Consider the following 14,417-nt stretch of genomic DNA (forward strand, 5'->3'; position numbering starts at 1 on the left):
TATTTCTCACTTTACATAGTAGTTTTCTTCAAGTCGAGATTATTTATTAGCGTAGTCAGCACGAAATTTACCGAGACTTGTGATGAATTTAAATTTGTGGCATTTCTCTGAATAATTTGGAATAAAAAATTTCATATCATTGGTCAGGGTAGTCAAAATTCAACGAATTCGTAAAAGAGGGGTCTGTTTATTTTTTCCATTAGGTAAAAGTGCCAGTAGCTGGATATCTCAAGCATGGTACTACGATTTGACAAGCTTTCATTTCGTATGGCTGTTCAGCCATTGGTATGTTGCTTGCAATTAGTAATGGCACATCAAATTTTTATGAAAATCTAAACGTCGGTTAGTGAAAAATGGCGGAGTTGATATGAAATGTCCCAGATAAACTAAAGAAACTGTTAGAACAATTCAAGGCATGGATGGAACAGATGCCTAAATCGAAAATCGTATTTCCGAAACAAAAGTGCTCGTGGAAGTTGTAATTGCATATATTCAAAATGCTTATGTTGTTTTAGTGGGTTTCTGTGAACAATTGTTTTTTTATAAGTATTTTAGTAGATTATACAACGGATGAAATATTTTTCAAAATCGTGTAACTCTCTGATAAGACGCGCATTCATATGTATCTCTACATTCCCCATTGATGAACTTTACTCACGGATGCAATCTTCAAATGGTTTCTAGAACTAAGCGATGCACTTATCAAGCTATACCTACCTATTTGTTCGTGATAAATGTACAAACGTACAAGTGAGTTTTGCGGACTAAATTATCCACTACTATAATCTAGTTCAACGTGAAATTACACTTCAGTTGCTCTAGTTGTCATTTTATTTTGCGTCAAATATCAAATGATATCCACCAACCGCGGAAACTCAATGTAGGGTTTAACTGAAGTTACAAGTGCAGAGTCAACAGCTGTCATCTTGATTTTTCGCCACAGTTCGATCCCGCAAAGCGAATACAGTAACAATGTTTTTCTCGATATTGCGAACCTAGAATTGTCGGACGTTATTTACACCAAAAATTTTTACCGAAGCGACAATTTCTAAATGAAATATTCGACGAATATGTTTTTGATAATTTAGCCAGCAATAAAAATTTATGTACATGGATATCAGTTGTAAGTCTGTTCAAGTCTACTCAGGACTTTGTTCCATTCATGCCTACAATAGTTCAATTTATCTCTGATCGAAAAGTAATCAAGATCTTAAATCATGTCATGTATTTTCATATCGGGGAAACAATTACACTATATCTCTTCATCCTCTGACATTTCATTCAGTCTTATAGTAATATTACAGAGAAAACGAATATATATAAATGTATGATAAGATTTGTGATGATGCTTGATAATTGATAATTGCGTTTTTTCAGCTAACAATTAGTGCATTAATTATATTATGAACCACTTCGAATAGATTATAAGTGAACTACTACTAATCATACCACTGTTACAAATCTGCACAATTCTTCTGTAAAGGTGAGTTAGAAGCCATTGCCGCTTGTGAAGGTTGCGTTAAACAATAGCATGGTACTAAAAAGGATAGAACAACGTCGTTAGGGAATCAGAAGCGTTAACGGTTTGAAATAAAATATGAATGTATGAACTGTACATTATTATAAAATTTCAAATTTGTACCAACTGCGGTAAGTACTTAAACGTTTCTGCCTACATTTGTCAATATTTTCGGAAACTGAATAAAATATAATAACATGAAAAAATTATAGTTGCATGTGCGGAAGTCGATTAGATTTCGTCCTAAATAAAAATAAAGATTTTGACTTCTCAAGTTTTCGAATCCAGCGGAAATCGCTGTGGATAAATTTGATTTACTTCCAGAGTTCCTAGTATGCACATGCTTCCGAGTTCCAGCGTTTGATGTAAATAATAAAACTACGTAGTGCTTTCTGAAGTTTCTTTTAATGTAATTAAAGGAATTGCGTAGAACTTTGTACATGTTACCGTGCATATAATATTTGTCCCCAATGTTGCGTAACACCAAGAAAAAATGAATCAAAATTACGGTGCGAATGAAGCGAATTGAATCGGATTCTTACATTATCTTGTACTGGAAACAAACGTAATTTAGGTATTTGTAGAGAAGCACATATATAAAGTCATATAAAAATTACGAAACAAATTGATCCGTCATAATTAACAAGTATATATAAATATACACACAATAATGAGATAGTCAGCAAAGTACAAGTAATTAAATGCAATTCTTTGGCATTTATACATTTTATAATTATGGAGGGGAAAATGAACAATGTCGATGTAATAATATTTGTGATAGTAAAATAATGTGTCTGCAGAAAAAATATATACAATTACACGAACGAGGTACCACAAGTAGAATATTCACATGGTAATAACATCAGTACGTGTTCCATTACAGCAAGACAGAGCACGATAATTTTTTTTATATCCGTAAAAGTAAGACGAGGTTGAAGTTTCTAATAGCACTGTAAGAATGCATTTCTAGAGAAAATCGTTCTTTCATCATATTCAGAATTGCCGGAAATTCAGTAAATTGAAATAAAGCAAAACAGTACCGATATATTTTGGAAATCTTACTCCTTTAAGATGATTCTCAAGTTGCAATGTGCTAGTTTTTACTCAATATATTTCGACAAGTTAAAATTACAAACTTAAATTTCATAAGTATTTTCTGGAGCCAAGTCCGATATAATCAGATTACAAACGTATCATCCAATGTACATAAAACATGACCTAATATCTAATTCTCTTGTATGAGCCGTAGTATTTATATTTTGATAGTGTTTAATATTAAATTCAACTATAAATTTTTTACCTAATATAGTGGAATTGTAAAATTTTATTTTCAACTCAAGGATAACTTCAAATACCTCATACTGAATGCGCTGAAGAGGACAATATTACATAGAGAAAATAAATATTTAGTATTCTGAAACCATATTAATTTTGTTCCATACATCGATCGCAATCTAATTATGCAATACAAACGTATTTTACTAAAGAATGTTCAATGAATAGTATTTATAAATTGTTACCATTATCTAAAGTTTTATGATCAATGGCTATTTTTCAGTTTGTAAAGAAACTATGTATTTTTCAATGTTTCGTGATAGCAAAATACGATGTATCCACAGACCGTCTACAGGCGATTGTGTATCCCGTTTGTTGATCTCTAAAAGTCACCTTGATTGTAAATTCACAGAAACGCAACAAGTGAAACCACTTACAGACGTCCTCAAGAGTTCACCCGGTTATATACTGTCCGTTGCTATTTGCGCCGTACAGAGTCGAATGAGTTGATGTCGTTTCTGAAAGGTTGCTCTGTACCGCGCCTGAACACAACACTTGTCATCACTAATATCATAAAGTTTATAATATTCCCGTAAAATCTAAATCATTTTGCTATGATTATTATTTAACTGAAATCAGAATGAAAAGTTCGACTTGTGATGTCTCGTTTGTATATTATTATGGTAATGTAATGGAAAATGCAGCCTTGTGTATGCAATGGATGATGACTGCAGTGAGCTAGTAGAATAAGGCCAGTTCAGCTTGACCAGGGTGACGAAATGGCGTTACTTGTATCGAAGCTGCTCAGAATCAGGTCATCAGTGGGTCCTCCCTGTGGCATGCAACAGATAACATTCTTCATTACTTTACTACATTGTACCAAATCCTATATTTTATTTCATGCGTCGTAACGTCACATGCTAATCGACATATTTATATACACATTATCATTACGTATTGGTGGCATAATCTACAGTTCTTCAAGCGCAAAATATTATACGTTGGCGATACCATTAATAACTTCGTACAATTTTGTAAACTTACATTTACATTAGGAAGACTAGAGACCGGGAGACCGAACTCCTATCCAAGTCCGTAATTTGAAGTGGACCAATACATAGAAGGCCCTTCGCGGCGCTGTTAAGCGTAGAATACTTGCGTAATCCGATACTGCGCATCTCCACATTCATTTGTTTCAAAGTTAGGGGACAGACTCGAATTATTTTGAATTATTTGATTGCGCAGTACCGCATTGCGCAAGTATTCTGCGCTTAGTATCGCTGCCAGGCGACAAGCCTATCCCTACCACCCGAGTTTGGTCTCTTGGTCTCTAAAGTCCTTTTGATTCACACGTTACATTGATTCAGATTTATCCAACAGGAGGTATCAAAATTGAGAACATGTAATTATGAGGACTTCATAAATGTAGATACCCAGATAACAACATGGTGGATTTTTTTAAGCAAGGGGCTTCCGTTTATCTGTTTAATTGGATGCGGTCCTGAATTGTTTCTGATGAACAATTTTGTAGAAAATTGTGCTTTTGGTAATTGAGATTGACAGCAATCAGACTGAAGACTGTTATTTGCTGTGAGCTATTCCTCTTTCAATCTGTTACACTCAAGGTGCTTTGAATACGAGTACAACGTATAACTAAAACTTATTGCTCGAGAACACAAAGCTATTTGCATATTTGAAATATGAAGAGATAAACGGATTTAAATTTGCATTGATTGAATTATTTTCTGAATTGGTATTTCATCTGAAAAATAATTTATGAAATTCACCAACGAATTGTCTAGGGTAAATCTACCACTGTATATATATATCTATAAATTTCGTACAAGAAGAAAAGTGGATAGCAAAAAATGTTAAGAAGTGCATAATCGGATTTGAAACTAAACGCCATTTTGATGACAATACGTTTCCCAAAATCACAGCAATTTTGGGACTTTCTTGCCAGAATTACCGAGGTTGCCAAAAATGTACGTGTTATTAAATAGTCTTTTTATATGAAGTAATCGTAAGGGTAAAATTGTATACATGTCTGTGAATTCTGAATTAATGTATCAAAGTGAGTCATGCTTTTTATCATTTCGTGCATTATGGAGTACAGATAACATTCAAAACTCAATCATGCTGGATGCATCTATGTCTTGGGTTTAAATCTAAAAATTCATATATTACGTAATCCAGAAGCTGTTTATTTTCATTATCATTCATACTTTCCCTTTGCCTAGAATTGCATTATGTTATCCACATATTTTACAAATTTAATTACAGGAGCTGATCATCATTAATATATATAATTAATATGTATAATAATGTGTTTGCATTAAGTTAAATATCGAGTATATATTAAGAGCTGCCCAAAACATGAAAACAAATAATAGGAAATGGAATTTTTAGCAACATTGAAGTGTGTTTGATAAAATGATTTTAAATGTTCAGCAAAAAAGGGTTATGATAGGTATACGATGTACAGAGCCATCACTAAGGCATTATTTGCGTTAGTCGGATAGAGAATAAAAAGTGCGCATAACTCTGAAAGCAGACTTTCAACAGAAATCAATGAATCAAAATTAATTACCATTAACATTGTATCGCTCTGTAGCATATAGTCATATTAGAATCTTCAATAAAATATTAATCCTCCAGTTGTTTAATACAAGTAAATAGTTACAAAACAGCTGCACGTCATCTCTAGCTGTGGCCATAAATACAGGATATTACCTATGTGCGTAACTCATCGATAGTGAATACATTCACTAATTTTATTATGATAGGTACAATTTGTACATTCGATACAGGCAAGGCAGTGGTGTTATGTCAGGAATAAATTCAGTGCTAAAGGTATATTAGAGTACAGAACATGCAAATAATATTTTAGTGTGACATTCCTGGATAACAAACAGGCTGGTGACAATTTTATTCAAATAAAATTCCATGACTCTTTCCTGACTTTCCGTGTCAAAAAATTCAGCATTCCCTGGCCTTATTTCACCAAATTTGTACAATGTTGGGCGGCTTATACGACAAAAAGATCCAGAAATTGTGCACCTTCAATATATAAATTTCAATGGAGGAACACATAGTATTACTTCGTTTCACACAAATATGTATGAACATAATATTACATTAATTTTAATATCACCGTGAATAATATATATAATTCAACAAAAGCACAGTTGAAGTTTGAAAATAATTTATAAAAAAAAAGTACGTTTTTCTTTGTGGATCATCGTAATTCCCTGACTAATCCCGGTTTTTCCGAATTACTCGGTATGTCGCCACCCTGACTGTGAGAAACCGTAGATTACTTCATCACGAGATTGATTAATTTGTTATCATTGTTATCCAACATGTGAATACCAGTTAATACGTAACAAATCACATGATAAATTATAAAGTATAGATTATGAGATAAAATACATAAAAAATCATAAAGCGAAACCCATGATTCGACATATGATTTGTTATGTATTTTATTTTACAATCTATACTTCATGATTTATTGTGTTATTTGCTATGTATTAAGTCATATTCACATCTTAAATTGCATCATAAAATACATCCGAATTTTGGTCATAACATTATGCGATTTATCATTCAATAATTTCCAGTAGGGTTGCCGTGAGAGAGTTAAATAATTCTCACGTTGAACAACTTAAGACTTACACGATAATTTCACTTGGAAATATCAGGATTTTATAGATTACGAAGAAAATATGGATAATCGCAGTTTCTTTAAGAAATATTGAAGAATAAAGTAAGGAAAAGATACATACAGAACGCGTCTGGTCGTGAGTCTGTTATTGATACTTGACAAGGTCGCTATGATATAAGGGCTCTGATCAACGTCGCGCCAGATTTGAAATTAATAGTAGAAATCCAATCTGTAGAAGATGCGTATCGATATAAGAATAAAACTGTTGATACACTTTTCGTAATATAAGCAGTCAATAGATTATCGAAAAGCATTGTACTATGTAGAGCAGAAACGGGCCGATGATTAGACAACGAAAAAAAGTGGCGGCGCTGCCACACTTCTAATTTCTCAGGAACGTAATACCGCGGAAATCATGACAAACCATATGATGTTTTCTTGGAATTCATTGTTAATCAGCACAATATTATTTATATCAAATTTATCATTCATATTAGTGTTGTTTGAATGAAAATTAGATATTTATTGACAATTTTACATAGGATCCGTGTTTGGCACCCACTTAATACGCTCCGTACCAGGAGGACCACCTTAATGTAGGCAAAATCTAACGATCGCAACGATTTTAGTGACACTTTTATGGTGACTACACGCCTATGGATATCGATCATTCAATAATGCATAAGGAATCTTTGAAACTATGCAATATTCTGCAATGAAATTTACGTAAACATGAATTATTGCCGGTAAAATGCATACTAAAAATTTTGTTCCAGTCATTTCCAGTGGCTCTTTAATCATCAAGCATCAACAGTGCTGAAGCATAACTTCGTCTTTACTTTGTTTCAGCCATTGAAATACTAGGTACGTTATTATGAGTTTACGTAGTTGTAATACTCCATTATACATATAAACATGAAATTTGAAATATGAGCTTACGCATTCAAAATAATTTCCCCACTGATTGTATTAAATCTTCGTAACCAGGAAATATTTTTGTATGAAGTTCGTATGAACGGGAGTCTCGGCCAGTGCGATCATACATTAAACTAGAAATTTATGTAAAATCACCACCATTTCTAAGATATTATAAATATCAAATAATGTTCAATTTGGAATAATTTACACAAAATATCTCAGGAAAAACCACCAAGCAATGGTCGATATCAATAGCTATCTTCTGTTGCGAAATCGAAAAATAAAGCTTAGCTTTTTCATTGTTAAATGATTTTAAATGTTGCACATTATTTTTGCCTTTCGTATTTTTTACGTTGTTTTCAATTCAATTTTGAATTTTCGTTCCATGCTAGAACGATTTTTGATACCTTGCATTTATTTTTTATCCTGTCAAGTTACATCATTGCAAAATCCTAAATATCCATAAATGACTTGATCAATACAGCAATGATTTACGATTTTCTTAAAACTTTATATAAATTGTATGTTCAATGCCAACACAGTAGCAGTAATCGTATTTGCGATCAAGTGGTGATTATTTTTCACCACTTTGTTGCTCCAATTATGCTGTAGAGCCAAAATGAACCTACATCACAAAAATCTTGCACACAAAAGTGAAACAATCACAAGTTACCTTATTCGCTGAATACGCAGAAGGGGTCGGAAGTTAAGAGGATGCTATAGTTGGTCTTTATAGACCATGTAAATTATAAAACCGTCACACGGTGATGGGGGAAAGGCTAAGTGATCATCATCATGCGTCTTCAGCAGCCTTAAGAGGTTCAATAGAAACACCCTCATTCGCAAAAGGGACAAGAAAAACTGCCGAAAAACGCAGTTGCACAGTCTCGCACGCTACGCTTTATGTTACGACGGTTGGTAAAAATGTTACTTATCTACGCAACAATTGTGTTTAGAAATGTATTCCTGTGATTGAATTACCACTTATTATAGGAATACATTTTCCGGCCTTATTCTCGCTCTTGAAAAACAAAAGTTTTACGATATTTTTGTTCGGCATTGCGTGTAGAATTATGGCCACTGCAGCATTTTCACGTCAGTACTACGTAGGCTTTGATAATAGTTAAGTAAAAAAAGTGACACTTTCCTCTGTCGATAAAGACTGACTATAACATCCTCTTAAGGAATGTATCTGCCAACTATATCACAGATCGGAGAATGATTTGTTAATGTTATCACATCAAATACCAGGAGCCGCCTTCACGTTACATACTTGTGCAAAAGTATAGTATATCATTTTATTTTTTTATTTAATTTCACGACAGATATTGGCGTTCAATTTTCACAGCTGCGTGACTGGTTTTTGAAAAGTATTAGCAGTGTTTTTGCATCGTATTCTGTAACACTTTTAAAATGAGAATTTCATAAGGAACGTATATGTAAATGAAATGACAAATATTCAGATGACGTAGACAATTATCGATAAGGAACAGAAAGGTAATTATTTTGGCATCTAACGGGCAGTTTTTAAACTTGCACGTGACTTGAGGATTTATAAAAGATTCATACTCCACGGACACAAGACTGTTTCTGAGCTTTCTGATTGTTGAAAGTCTGCAGTCTTTCATGGTAAAGTTATGTAGGATAGTCACTCGGAAATTTTTACCTTTTTATAGAACTATAGAGTTTTGTGAAAACATTTCTTGCTTGTTGCCGCAAGTTTCTTCTACAGAAATTTCTCCAAATCTACATGGTATTTTGAATTTTGTCAGCACACTTGTTTTCTCTGTATCTAGTTTTTGCGCACGTCAATTATCTCGAGATGATTATAATTTTCCCTGGATTCTCATTTGGTTTTTCTTTTTCAAATAATTATTTCTGAGGACATTTTTTACAAGTTTCAAGCATGTAAGCAGTGTTGTGTATCATTAGAATGAAGTTGAAGTTAGTAACGTTTAATGTTACGATGCATTTTTTTTTTAGAAAAAGTCATTATTTTCTTACTTAGAATGTTTTTGAATTCAGTAAACCGTAATAATACAATAAATGTGTGCATATTTTGTCCATTTTACTCTATTACAATTAGAATCATCTAGTAGTTGCAAGACAGTGATTTATTCTGCAATTTTTTTTACACTTAAGTTACACTAACGTTACTAACTACAATGTCACAGATTCAATTTATTTCGGTTTATATGTGCTGATTGAACTAATTGATATTTATACAGACAAAGTTAACACCGGATAAAAAAGAAGTTGAAAGTAATGAGTAATGATCCAGATAGTAGATTAGAGAATTGCTATTTTTGATTTGCAATGTAGGATTCTGTAGTCAAATAACATAAAAATGTAAAGGTCAGAATTCGAGAGAAGTACCAAATAAAATGTAAGAAAATTCAGAGTTTCTCTTAAAAATGTGACAGTAAAATCGAACGATGTTCAGAAATACCAAGCAATTGCAAGATTTGGAATAAAAACGTAGAGGTTACGAGAGAAACTCAGTAATTTACAGTCTTCTGCAGAGGTATTCTGAAGAGTTGTGTAGAAAAATTTTCAATGAAGATTTTCACCAGAGTTCCTCAAAAAGGTTTGACTGCTCTTCAGGCAAGGCGACTTAGGGGCACTTGAGTCCTTCCCCATAAGCAGCACCACGCCCCGCAGAACCTATAAACTAATGCTTTAGCTGCTGGTAGGTTCGTTTACTGTTTGAGAAACATATAGTCAAGCTGTCTCAAATAATGTAAAGGTCGTCTTAAGTGAGAGCTGTTCGTACGCAACAGTTTTTTTAAATTAATTTCGTAAATCCAACTATGGTCTTTCTATCTTGCAGATACAAATTTTTGTTGTCTCGTCCATATAAGAACTTGTTTGTAAGAGCTCATTTTAAACATTTTTTTTCCAGAAACTATGTGGTTAAATGTATTAAAAGTTATACATTTCCTCCAATAAAAATATCCCTATATTATTAAGTCTTCATCTTATAAACGACCAATCAATCCAACCTCTTTATAAGACTGTTTGTAAGATCCAAATTGCATATCGATTAATTTTAAAATTCAGCGTTTGACTGTGTTTTACCCTGTTGAAAATATTTGTCTGTTAAATCATAAAATGTTTTGAAGCAATTCAACGTGTAATTTATTACACGTTTTATCTTGTATATTTCATAAACTATGTAAGATATTACACGACAGATTACAAAAGCACGAATCATCTGATATACTGGATCAAAATTCATATAATTCACTACATAGTTGATTATATTATTTTCGATCTATTATCTCTGGTGATTTGAGCTTTTGTAATTTATTACGCGATTTCATATACTATTTATCACATGTACAAAATAAATCATGTAATAAATTACATGCTGAATTCTTTCAAAATGTTATATCATTTGACACATGAACATTTTCAGTAGGGTAAGAATAATGAAACAAGGATGTTTAGATAAAAAGAGCGATGCTTCTTGACTATCTAAATTCATTTGACATTACTTGAAGCTGAAATATATAACAAATGTGATTTGATCCAGGGAGTTGAAATATTTTGAACTATCAAAGTTTTATCGAGAAGTTGTAGGTGGAATAAATACAGTGAGAATTCCGTGCTGTGTGTTGGATGCTGTACTTTAGCACTCGTATTAGCACGAAAGGTACACTTGATCAAACCTTTGTGATATATACCTATACTTTAAGACGGAGGATAGACTCAAGCTTCACACTGATGAAGTAGCATGTTCACATAAAAACAAATGCTAGCGTGTGTGTGAGATGTTACAAAATTACAGAATGTCAAAATGTGATTTTGATCAAATTAGTCTTGATTAATAACATATTAAAAATTCTCAGATCATTGGACGAAAACGAAAGTTAATTAAGTACATGAAAATAAAGTATATGGCAATGTCAAAATGGTTAGAGATTAATATTATCATAGCATTGTCGCAGCAACAATGATTCCACGGCTTGGGAACTTAACGGTCTACATGTAGCTCTGGTTCGAACAACGTAACAGCCGTACGAGCCAATCCCGAGATGCGCTTACTATCTGATCTTCCACGAATCTCTACCCATTTCCGCATTGGCATATCGCTGGTGTTCAGTAATTAATAAATAACCTTGTACGTAAAGACGGATTAGAAACGTATAAGTATTTCGTTCTTAAGAAATATTAAATAATGTATAGTGCAAAAGCGTTGGTCACGTTTTAAATGTTTTGCTTAAATCAAATTGTAAAGCATTCATTAAGAGTCACTTGAAATTCAGGTTGGCAGGGTTGTTTAAAACTGGTGATTTTTTTTTAAATTTCCCAGATTTTCATACAAGTTAAATTTTTCAATGAAACGAAAAAAGCATTTACAAATATTATGCAGAGACACATTATTTTTGAAATGAAACGTGTGCATAATTTTGAAATTCTGAGAGGAAAGTATAAAGAAAACTTGCGATTCGTAAAACGAATAAAACAATGTGCCACCTAGAATAAACATTCTGTCAATTTTCTAGTTAGTCTATAGTTCCCTGACTATCCCCAATGTTCTAGGTTCCTAATAATTTTGCATTAGACCTGAAGGAAAAAGAAATATCTAGAAATACACTTTATACGTTCTGTAAATAAAATTCGGATAACTAGTGTCAGAAGCAGTTTGTTATAACAGTGAAAAACATCTTTATTATATGCAAGAAACAAGCTATAGAACCATTTTGCAACGATTGGTAATAACGGTACATTGATAGACGAGTAGGTAAAGACAGTCAGCTCCGAGTATATTTTAGTGACTCTCCAGTGCACTTTGCCTTCTTCTACTTATCACATAATACACCGTGAAGCTGTCTGTTTTCAATACTCCTCGATCAACAAGCTGTAACAGACGTGACTCTTGAAAGCTGCAGTCAAATCGAAAATTTGAAACTAATCTTACAGAGCAGAATCCCACCTTGGGAAGAAACTAAAAAACATACGTACACCACGCAGTCTTTCTACAAATAACAATACCACCGTGTGTACTTTCAGAGCTGAAATCCTTACCTACTTCATCACAGGAAAAAAAAAAAATTCATGGTATTGTTTGATGAATAAGGAATGGGTATATTATCGCCATTCCAACCATAAACTAGCTTAATATTATATTATAAAGCAGAAAACAAAAAAGTATAGCATTAATAGCAATATCGTTTTAATATGGTAACCAAAGCGATTCAAAACTATGTGTATGCAGAAAAGATGTGAGATTAATGTTTAAAAAATTATATGAGTATATAAATTGTGATCAAACATTGTAATATCAGACAAAACAATATGCACTATGACGAATGAAGTAGCCAACCATGAAGCCAAAGCCTAGCAGTGGCAGTTAGCAGTTCAATATGTTGATCTTCTAATGAATTAACGCACTGCAGTTTGAAGCCCAATATTTGAAAGAAAACTACGAGATTTAACACAATTTTCACTATTGATCTCTACTGCCTTAATTTACTTAAAATCAACATGTTCGATTGTTAACTTTAGGTGCTATAGCTTTAGGTTCATCATTTGAATAATTAAGATTCACCTCGGTATAAGATATACGAAAAGCAAAGTAACTAACTGTAAATGTTATAATTCAGTAACGAATATACACATGGAAGCTGCCAATCAACTTTGAGGTATATAAATGCTTGAACTAGTTGCAGAGTTTGAGAAAATGAGGTCAATGTATTTCAATCATAAATTCAATTCAATCATATACAGCAGTACAGAAATTCAATGTGGTAAATTTAAATGCAAACATCAGTAGAAGTCAAGTGTATCCTCCAATAAAAAATTAGGAAAGATGAAAGAAAGCTGGGTTTTCAGGCCTAAGAGAGAAAATTTGAATATACTCATAGGCTTCCAAATGCATTTGAACTTCAATATTTATGTACATGAATGGTGACAATGATAGATTATACTGTATGGTCAGTGAGTATATGTTCAATAATATTGTGTACTTCCAATAATACAAACTAGTTGATGTTAATTGTCAAATAACTCGTAACATGTCAGATTTAATTTTGCTCAATAATTGCTGTTCTCCATTGTAATGCCAGTAAAAGTCAAGTAATAAGTTATTGGCCCGTGTATAGAAGTGTTTCAAAAACATTCTGAAATCAAGTTTCAATGTTTTATCTGACAATTAATGCCTGAGAATATGCACTTCGAAAGCATAAAATTGAAATTCTATAACATGACTCGCATTTTTTTGATTGAACTGCATCTAATGAATGAAATTAACGTTCATTCGTAAGATAATAGTTAATAAGAGCTAATATGTTTAATAATATATTAATTATTTGATAATGACTATATTTTTACTTAGAATGTTAGAATAATCGATAAATAATTACCAAACAACAATAACGAAACCAGTCTTGTAGATTTTATGTACACTGAAAGTACAACGACTTCCTATAGAAATTGTAAATACTATTTTATCTCCCGTCAGCACTTTATTACATACACTATCACTATAAGTTGTAGCATAACAGTGACCATTGATAGTCGTAATTATTAGCAATAATATACCAATTCCGATCGCAAAGTAATCTACCCAAATATGTAATAAGCAAGAAGAGCTCTAAAACCAACGAATTACAAAAACATATGTATAAAATATAATGTCGTATTACAAGTGTGGAAAGTATGCAGTTTCCGATGAGTGCGAGGTTTGCAGCGTGAGCCATAAAGTGAGTACTGCGTTCACAAGAATACAGGTGCGAATTTGGTGGCAAAAGCCAACGGCAAGTACTGCAATCGCAGTTCGCACGAATACTAATGTGATCGCAGTATGAGCCAAGGCGAGCGCTGTAATCACACGAGTCAGATATCCAATTTTTTCCAGCACCTGTGAAGGAAAGTTTGATTTCAGAAGGAACGAAGGTGTCATTGACAATGCGTAACATTACGCGGTTGAAGTTAGTAACGTTACTTTAGCGATGGATGTTTAGGAAAAATTGTTACTTCAATCCTTAGAATTGTCTGAAGTTCAGATAGTAAATCGTAACAAAAAAAAAAAAA

The 14,417-nt window shown here is 32.7% G+C and overlaps 1 protein-coding gene across 7 annotated transcripts in view; it reads right to left on the reverse strand.

Annotated features, from left to right (window-relative positions):
- Window positions 1-1,210: 1,210 nt before the first annotated feature.
- LOC124303184 (PH and SEC7 domain-containing protein) overlaps window positions 1,211-14,417 on the reverse strand; it is a 76,131-nt gene continuing 62,924 nt past the window's right edge. For 5 of the 7 annotated variants that reach the window (XM_046760092.1, XM_046760091.1, XM_046760096.1 and 2 more), the window contains one exon: window positions 4,610-10,043. In XM_046760092.1, coding sequence (XP_046616048.1) covers window positions 9,980-10,043 — 64 coding nt within the window. In that variant the 3' untranslated portion in view covers window positions 4,610-9,979. Of the gene's footprint in view, window positions 3,627-4,609; window positions 10,044-10,753; window positions 14,245-14,417 lie in introns of those variants that run through there. The other 2 variants (XM_046760088.1, XM_046760087.1) reach the window with 2 other exon arrangements.

The sequence above is a fragment of the Neodiprion virginianus genome, chromosome 4, assembly GCF_021901495.1.
Source record: "Neodiprion virginianus isolate iyNeoVirg1 chromosome 4, iyNeoVirg1.1, whole genome shotgun sequence".
Taxonomy (NCBI): Eukaryota; Metazoa; Arthropoda; class Insecta; order Hymenoptera; family Diprionidae; genus Neodiprion; species Neodiprion virginianus.